This window comes from Talpa europaea, assembly GCF_964194135.1.
Source record: "Talpa europaea genome assembly, chromosome: 10".
Taxonomy (NCBI): Eukaryota; Metazoa; Chordata; class Mammalia; order Eulipotyphla; family Talpidae; genus Talpa; species Talpa europaea.
In genome coordinates, this window is record NC_140077.1 from 103302683 (window position 1) to 103312162 (window position 9480).

A 9480-nucleotide genomic window follows, 5' to 3' on the forward strand; every position below is an offset into this window, starting at 1 on the left:
TGTTAGGAAAGGAAGTGATACTCCTGGTGATACCCCACCAGGAGTTACTCTTGAGTCACATATAAGGATCTGGCTAAAGTCTGTTGATACGTCCTTGACATGTTATTCATGTCACTCACAATAACAGGCCCCTATTTAAAGGATTGACGTCAACGCCAGTTTCCTTATACAACCCTTTGTCTTATTTTGTCCTATTTTAACCATCATCCTTCTTCCATGCTTTTGAAGTTACCTCTCTGAACCCCAAATCTCCACTGCCTATTCATAAGTTTGAACTTCTTTGTCTAAATAAGACTTGCACCACCTGATTGTTGCTTGCTATTCCAGCATCTGTCCCTCTCATCCTTGCTCTGCTCTCCTCTAACCTCTCAACCACTTACAGTTGCTTAAGTCAGTCCACAAGTAGTGCAGTGCCTCATCTAAATGCCAGTTATGTTGAGGTAGTTTTCATACATCTGCTCACACTGTTCCCAATGTATAGAATGTCCTATCCAAAATCTACCTCCCTGATAACACCCCATATTTCTAAGTCTCATTACATGACCCCCCTAATGTTGGCCCTATCAGTTAAAACCAACCACTTCTTTTTCTGTGCCTTCAATCATCCATAACATCTGTGTAGAACCTGACACTTGCATTATTTCATGTTATTTCCAACAGTCAATCCCATTTGTTCTCATTTAGGTCATTTTTAAGAACAAGATAAGCAGCAAAATGCTGCCTCAGACACTACTTGTCAGTTTACAAGTTAAAGTAAAAATTCAGAATGTAAAGGACTTGCAGAATCATAAGCATGAATCTCAACTAATGCATTAGTGCCACATTAATGGTGCAGGGTTTTTCCATAACCACCGTTAGGAATATAAGGGCCCTCTTCTACCTAGTTAAGGTGCTCTACCTGAGCACAACAAAACAAAAACTCTCCTCCTCTTCTAAGAAGTTTGACAAATTCTAATGTGGAACATTTAATAACTCCTTCTTCTGACTCCCTCTTCCTCCTAGTGGAACTCATCAGTGTGATAAGATCACTTCCTGCTACTTCTCAGTTAATGCTAGCATTGTGTCCTTGAGATGGATTTCTCTGGCCTTTCAGCAAGATTTAATTTCTTCTTCCCTTGTGATCCCATGGCACTGTGTATACTCCAATATCAATACTTAAGAGATTATATTAATTCGAGAACATGAAATTATAACAGGTCAGTGCCTGGCATATAATAAGCACTCAAATGGTGAATTGAATCTTGTTTTAATGATAGGAGGTGAGTCAAGACTAATTATGTGAATTCCAACCTAAGTACTTCCTTGGCATTTAATGGGGGATCATTATCTTTGAACACAGATTTAACATCAGACAGTGGTTTTTGCTCCCTGCAATACTAAAGTCTGCAAAAAAGATGTTAATTATTTATGAGGACACCATAATTTAAAAAATGAATTTATTTAAACAATTGCTACAAGGGTAATACACAGTAAGGGGAAAAACCACTAATACAATGGGGTTCTCTTGGGTGCTCTTATGTATACAGACTTAGAGTAATGTGTAGTGGTTGAATAGGCCCATAGAACATCTATATTCTATGGAGTTACCACTTCAGGTTGTAATTATTTAAAACATTTGAGTAAACACAAAGCTTAAATTACTAAATTCCAACAGAACTTATAGGTAAATTAGAGGTGATAAAACATTGGTTACACTAAAATCTACTCCTAACATTTTTCTAATTGGATCTGAGTGCCTAACCCCACCCCTCCTCATACCACTCATGTGATATATTATTTTGTGGTTCTTGATAAGCTTAAAAAAGTAATGTTAATACCTGAAATTCAAGTCTAGCTTGTGGTTTGATTTTCAGAATTTGGTCATTTTGCAAAAGTACCAAAATGCTTGCTTCGCACCGTTCCATGTCAATTCTGGAATTGTAACAGCCTGGGGACTGCATCTACCTGTCAGTACTAAGACACTTACAAATGATTTCTAACAATTATCTTTGGGGTTTGTTTGGGGTTATATACGGTGGTGATGGCCCCTTTAAGGATGAAGATTATATTTACTGAGCAATGAAATGGAGGAAATAAATCTGAGAACTTTCAAAAAGTATACATTAGTAAGTGCTTTAAAGAAAAACCATCCAGTGACTATATGCAGGTTACTCCACAGGTGCAAGGGTGTAAAAAAAGTGGATTGAACCTGCTATTACATTCACCTCTACAAATGCTCTATTAAAACACACTGGCATGGTAAATAATAATCCAATCAGGAACAAATCAGTCAATGTGTATATGGATATACATAAATTTAACTGCACATACACACTCCAGGTTCCCTCACTTACTTTAACCCTGTATTCACTTGACTCCCAGAATCGTTTAAAGTAACCACATAAAAGGGAGAAAAAAATGATTGCCAGGCTTCCTAATAAGTAAAACCCAAACAAATTGTTCAACTGATACTAAAATAGCTATTTCTATAGGAAGACACAGATTTCTATTGTTCTGGTCAGGTATCAAACCTTAATCTTTGTCAGTATGGTTTCAAATAATGAAAATAATTCTGTTATCGAGAATTATGTATAAATCATTAAAAAAAAACAGATTGTGGATTTTTGGGGGCCAATCACGAAACATGTTTTTGTCTGAAAGAGGGAAATTCTTTCAGTATAATTTTTTCAATGGAACAGGATACATTGACAATAAAATTTGTGATCTCATTTGCTAAGTGCCCAAAATTCAAATTCAGGCCCAAAGAAAAGAAGCAATTACAGGAGAAAGAATAACACACATACCCTTGCATGGGCATCTTCCTAGGGACTGGTTTTCTGTAATGATGAGGCATTACAAGTTATCCTGTTCCCAAGATTTTCACACTGCTTTCAAATAGAACTGCCTGAGAAGATTCAGAATGCCTTGTTCTTGGGCTTACATAAGTACTTTGTGTGATTCTTAATCACATTTTATCTAGAACACAGTGTAACAGGTCATATTTTTCTCAACAATGCTTATACTGATTTGTGCACTATAAATATAAACATATATACACAGAGAATCCACACACTGACACAGGGATATGAAGTTACCCAACCATCCATAAGCAGAATGGAATAAAAATCGCAGGAAGTGTAGTATATGATGCCAGGCCCAGACAGACTATAGACGCCAATCCCAAGACTGCGGAAGCAAGAACACTTCTCTGATCACGAATAATTATCTTCACATTCTCACAAAACTGTAAAATAAAATTTAAGAATGTTAGAAAGCATAGATAAACCTAAGAAGAGTCACCTATACCAAACAGCAAAGCACCGTTTTCCTAGTTATCTTCCATCTTCAGAAGAACTAGAAGATGCTAAGATGCTTCTTGAAGATGCTAATAGTTCATTTCTTGATTCCTCATCCAATAGTGGCAAAGATGACACTTTAAGCAACTGAGTTAATAACAGCAGTTATCTTTGTGATACAGAACATTTCAGAGAAAAATCACAGAGAATTGCAACCTCATAAAAATCATCTAGGATTAAAGGTCAAGAACAGTGTTAAACTCGCTACCAATAACAATAACATATTCTAAAATTAGATGAAAAAAGACCTCTCTAATCTTGGGCAAACAGAATTTAGCGCTTATTATTGGTGAATTCAGTGCCTACAATTCACCATTATAAAGTTTGCCAATGATAACTTCTCTTAAGAGTCAAAATCTAGGGCTTCCCTGATGGCACACAGGTTAAAGTCTTGGCACTTAACAAGCTATCCTCAGCCACTGGGACATCATGAGTTCAATCCCGTCCCTGACCAGGGAGCTAACAGACAGGTTTGGCCTTTTGGATATGTGCTTTTTTCTTAGAAAACTAATTTTACTCAAAAGTAATCATTTATGTTTGAATCCTGGATCCATCTTTTATTAGTTAGGTGACCCACAAGTATATCATTTAACTTCTGCAGACCACCTACTTCTCTTCCATGGGAATCCTCAGCTTGTAAGCATTAATGAGGTCTTTCATGCAAAAGTACTCTGTTTTCTTATACATGCTGTATAAATGGAAGGTATTACGATGATTATTATTACTGCTACATCTGCCTACAATTTTCTCTACCTCAGCTTGGTCAGGATTAGAATGAGCAATTAACTACTCCATTTTTCATGAGTTTTATTACACATATTAGTTTCAACTTCCTTTTCTGGATATAACACTATATATATATATATGCTTTTTGGGACCTCCTCACAGGGCTTATATAGTTCTGGACAACTAGATCTCTAAATTCTGAATGGATAGAGTATACAAGGGCAGTGTATTTTTTTTTTTTTAACAAGGGCACTGTATTTTAAGACACCACCTTGGCTATAAGATTATTTCTATCCACACTTTCATATAATATCTAAGCAATTATGAAACTCCAGATGTTGGTATTTTTTTATGTCAAACATGATTTGTGTCTTTTTACTAAACTGGTAAGACACTGGGTAGCAAACACACAATCTTAATGTGGTAAGAGATCAAACTGAGACATTTTCAGGCCAATGAAATAAGTGGCTTGACCATAACAGAAATCATAATAATACACATGTATTATGTTTAATTACTGTGCTGCATAGCATCTCTTGTGAAACTGAGTTTTTGTCTTCTCATTGAATACACATACACATAACAGACACATAATAATACACAAACACATAACAGACACATAACAATACACGTAACATAATACACATGTAGGTAAATGAGTTAAGTTGTCTTGATATAGTTCTGCTGCTTTTTCCCCCAGTAATTTTCAAATAAGGTAAACAGAGAATCATTGTGGATCTCCCTCCGCACACACCCTTACCCCTAACCCCCAAACACCACACACACTCCAAGCAGATTTTCTCAGGCAGCTCCTTGTCTAATGTTCTGTTCTTCTCCACTTGCCCCTCAGGGCAGGAGGCATCTCAGGAGATGTTCAACAGTAGGAAAATGTCCTGCATTTCCAGAAAAAAAGTGTTAAAAAGCCGGTTAGGTAACTGTTTGAATACTGGAATCCCAGAAATTAAAAGGGGCATTTCATTAATTTTTGGCAAAGAAAAACATTATCAACAAAATAAAAAAACAAAACAGACCATAGAAGAAAAAGCATAAGAACTAGTAATAGCTACTAATTAAATGGACTTACAGTTTATAGAACACTGCAACTGTTATTCACAATATAAAAATCCTTTCATCTATGATTTCTAAATTTGTAAAAAAAAAAAAAAAAAAGAGCCTCACAACACAGAAGTAAAAGATTCTCTTCCAATTCCTTTTCAAATTAGCTGTAGAGTTTTCATGAGGGAATGTGTTTCATGAATGAGGGAGAGTTTTTGTAAACTAAAATTTGAGTATGAGGCAACTTTGCATCTCTCACGTTAGGCTGATAATAAACAGTTGCATGTATGAAGAATGTAACAATCACACCCAGAATCTGGGAATGCCTTACATTCCTAAAAAAAGTGGAAGCTAGTTGTCCTTCACCGTTAGTGACCTACTTTTCTCAGAGCCAGTTCAAAAAACAGTTCTTAGAAAATTAGGGAGGACATCTCCCCCTCCTGCCCCCAGAAATCTACTCTGTGGCCAAATTGCTAGACCATTCATTGAAAAGACAAAAACTCAGTTTCACAAGAGATGCTATGCAGCACAGCAATTAAAAAACACTTCTCTACTTCTTTATAACCTTACAATGTTTCCAAAGATGAAAAGCTGGGCCTCCCTGGTGGCACAGCAGGTTGAGCGCAGTGCTGTGAGGCTGTCCACAGCCTCCGCAGCATGGGTTCGATTCCTAGCCCCAGCCAGGGCGATTTCCCACATGGCACGACAGACCTCTCCTGTCTCGCCCGCTGCTCCCCTCAGCAGTGTCTTCGGTCCATCTGCCTGTTCTGCTCCCCGCTCTGTCTCTGGTGAATTCTCTCACCCTCCCGTGCCTCTGACTGTACCCCAGTTCTTGTATAAATAAATAAATGTTTAAAAAAACAAAACAAAAAAAAAAGATGAAAAGCTACTCCATCTAGATATTTATGCAGATTAGTTTACTACCTTGTGCTATCTTCTGGTAGAAATATATAACACAGTGCTATGTTTTCTGTGAAAGGGTCCTAAGTACTTGATAGAAATACTGTTTTTCCCTAGAGAAATGATTTGCTGATTCCTAAGTGAAGCTGACATGTTTCCTTTCATACATTTTTGGAGCCAGTGTTGTAAATGTGATGAGGTTCCTTTCTAAACAGGCCTTGGATACAGCTACGATTCTTGAATCACGGCAAGTGCTCTATTTTTTTTTTTTAAAATTTAGGGAAGAATTCCTAGGTTTGGTCTGTTTGTGGCTCTACCTACAAGGAGTTGCATAATGTGAAAGCACACTTTCATGCTCTGCCACAGAGGAGCAAGATTGTTCCACATGGGCCCCAAATTAATCAAGATGTGGAGCAATAAAAATGTTACATGGGGGCCTCCCCAGTGGTGCAGCAGGCTGGGCATGTAGCTGTGAAGCTGTCTGCGGGCCTCTGCAGCTCGGGTTAGATTCCTGGGCAGCCATGGAGATACCCACATGGTGCGGCAAACCTCTCCTGCCTCACCTGCTGCTCCCCTCAGCAGTGTATTTCGGTGGATCTGCCTGTTCTGCTACCCACTCTGTCTCTGGTGATTCCTCTCACCTTCCCGCACATCTGGCCTGTACCACCATTCTTGTATAAATAAATAAATAAATAAATCTTTTTAAAAACTGGTTACATGGGGCCTCCCTGGTGGCGCAGCGGTTGAACGCTGGGTTGCAAAGCTGCCCGAAGCCTCCATGGCGCTGGTTCGATCCCCGGCTGCTCCCCTGCCACCAGAGGAGGGTTCCACATGGTGCGCAGACCTCTCCTGCCGCCCGCTGCTCCCCTCAGCAGTGTACTTCCGTCCTTCTGCCTGCTCTGCTCCCCGCTCTGGCTCTGGTGAATTCTCTCACCCTCCCACGCCTCTGACTGTACCCAGTGCTTGTATAAATAAATAAATCTTTATAAATAAATAAATAATGGTTGCATGGATTTTTTTTTTTTTTTTGGTTCAAAACATACCTAGACATGAATAAAACACGAAGGTCATTATGTGATTATCCACATTTCGATAATGAAAAGTGAACATTCGACTTTAAAAAAAAAAGATTTTATTTATTTTTGAGTAGAAGAACTGGGGTACAGGCCAGAGGTGCTGCGGTGGGGGTGGTGAGAGGATTCATCAGAGACAGAGTGGGGAGCAGAACAGGCAGACTGACAGAAATACACTGCTGAGGGGAGCAGTGGGATGAGACAGGAGAGGTCTGCTGCGCCATGTGGGTAGCTCCCTGGCCGTATTGAACTGGTACTGCAATGGCTGTGGACAGCTTCACAGTGCTGAGACTTAACCTCTTGCACCACCAGGGAGGCCAACAACATTCACTTTTTAACAGCTACAGTGAGAGCTGAGAAAATTTCCAATTGCAAATGAAGTTGCAGGCTTAAAACCTAGCTGTCTTTAAACTGTAAGAGGTTTCCAAAGAAACAAACAAAAAAAATCCTTTTCTCCTTTGGATTTGTGGCTACTAGGATAGATCATTTTAAAATCTAACACTTTTTTTTTTAAGTACCTATGAAAATTACCTTCCAATATTTAATGGCTCTTCTTTAAGAGCCATTGTTTTGATCTCTGGGGAAGCAATAAACAATCTAACCCACCTTTCAGGCTAATGGGTAAAGGATGGTTAACAATGAGGAAGTCTAAGTGGGGATTAAAGTCACAAAGAATTCAGACTACCACGGAAAAGACTTCTCCAAAGTCAGAGAGAGAGAATTTGGATAGTTTATATTAAGCAAAGAGCATTTTACCTTCGCATTTCACAGAGGAATAAAACTGCATGCTTCATGTTTTAAAATAAAACTCTTTTAGTTTTAAAATAAAACTATTTTAAAGGCACAGCACTTTGTGTTGCTATGAATTAAGTATATACCTTGTGAACACCTTCCTTCCGATTGCAATTCTTGGGGAAAGTTTTAAGCCATCGGACGGCGACATATTTTCTGTGGTACCCCCACCCCCACCACCCACCACCCGCCCTGTGTCATTTCAGCCATGCTGTGGCTGGACACCCTGTTGACCGTCCGCAGCAAAACTGGGCAGCTCTGGCATCGCTGGCAGGGGTATTGCCGCTCCACGTTCTTTCGCTGCTCTTTTCGAGATCTCCCACCGCGCACTGACACCTTTTATTTACCTGGCCTCCCTTAGGAACACCAGAGCGTTCGTTATTCATGTAGAACTTTAAGAACGGCTTGGAAGAGGTGGGGGGAGGTGGGCAGGAGGAAGGTCTCTGCTCCCAGGGAAGAGAAATAATGAGGGAGGGGAGGGGACGCAGGTGCCACGCGCCATACCTTATCGGCCTGGGGGCTGATCGGGGCGCCAAACCTGCAGTAGGTCACGAAGTGCTCGCAGTTGTTCCACAGGAGGCTGTAGGACGTGAGGCCCAGCAGCTTCTCTGCCCGCCGCGCCACCTCTTCGTTGAGCAGAGCCTTTTTCTTGAGAGACTTGTCCAGGTGATTGACCAGGATGTCGGCTCCGTAAGCAAAGTCCTCCACTGTGTCCACGCGGATGCTGGCCACCTTGCCGATGACGCCCAGGATGAGCCGTTTGTTGGAGACCACCTTCTGCGTGAGCTCCTTGTCGTCGGTCAAGGCCAACAGGATGTCGGGCATCAGGTGGGCGACACGGTTGTCGCCCAGGTAGATGCCATAATGGGTCAGGTGGGTCCGGGGCACCTCCAGCACGTCGCCGCGGAGGAACGAGTTGATCTCGTGCAAACTATTCCTCGCCTTTTCTTCGCCCGGGGCGCCGGAGCTGAAGAGCTTGAAGTTAGAGATGAAGAGCAGCTTCTCCAGCAGCAGCGACACCGCCTCCAGCATTGGGTTCTTCATCCTGCGGGCAAAAGGCAGCCTTGGGGGGACCACCGCGACTCTGCGCGGGCCGGACCAGCAGAGCTCGCCGGACCGGGGCGCTGCGCTGCCGCTCACCTGCTGGTCAGCGGCCCCGAGCCGCGGGGCGCGGCGGCTGCAGAGAAGGGAGGGAGAGGGAGAAGCCTGGAGGTTGGCAGGGCCGCCCCGCCCGGGAAAGGGAGGCGGATGCGGGCCTGGCGGCCGCTGACCCCCCGGGCCGGTGGGGACCCCGCAGCCGAGGGCAGGCAAAGGGGCGCACCTGGGGGCCGTGCCGGGGCGCAGGGCCGCGCGCGGTGCTCGCTGTGCGGCCTTCGCCGGGGCCTTTTATCGCCGTCGAGGGGGCGGGCCGGCGCCGTCACAGACCCGCCGCGGCGCTGATTGGCGGTCGGCGGGGAGCGCCACCCGCGGAGTGGGGCGCGCGGCCCCGTCGGCGCTTTAGAACCAGGCGGGCCGCCGCCCCGCGCCCGGGCTCTGCGGGAGGCGCCTTCCCAGCCCCAGTTCCCTTTAACCCGGAGACCTGACGGTTCCCGCCTGTG

At 42.7% G+C, this 9480-nt stretch overlaps 1 protein-coding gene across 1 annotated transcript; it reads right to left on the reverse strand.

Moving 5' to 3' along the window:
* Positions 1–3070: 3070 nt before the first annotated feature.
* Positions 3071–9094, reverse strand: LRAT (lecithin retinol acyltransferase; the record flags this gene model as incomplete). The annotated part of the gene is made up of 2 exons (XM_084245229.1): positions 8387–9094; positions 3071–3223 (listed from the first exon to the last, which is right to left on the reverse strand). Exons 1-2 carry the CDS (start codon positions 8924–8926, stop codon positions 3071–3073), a joined length of 693 nt encoding a protein of 230 aa, XP_084101355.1. The 5' UTR covers positions 8927–9094.
* Between the last annotated feature and the right edge of the window lie 386 nt (positions 9095–9480).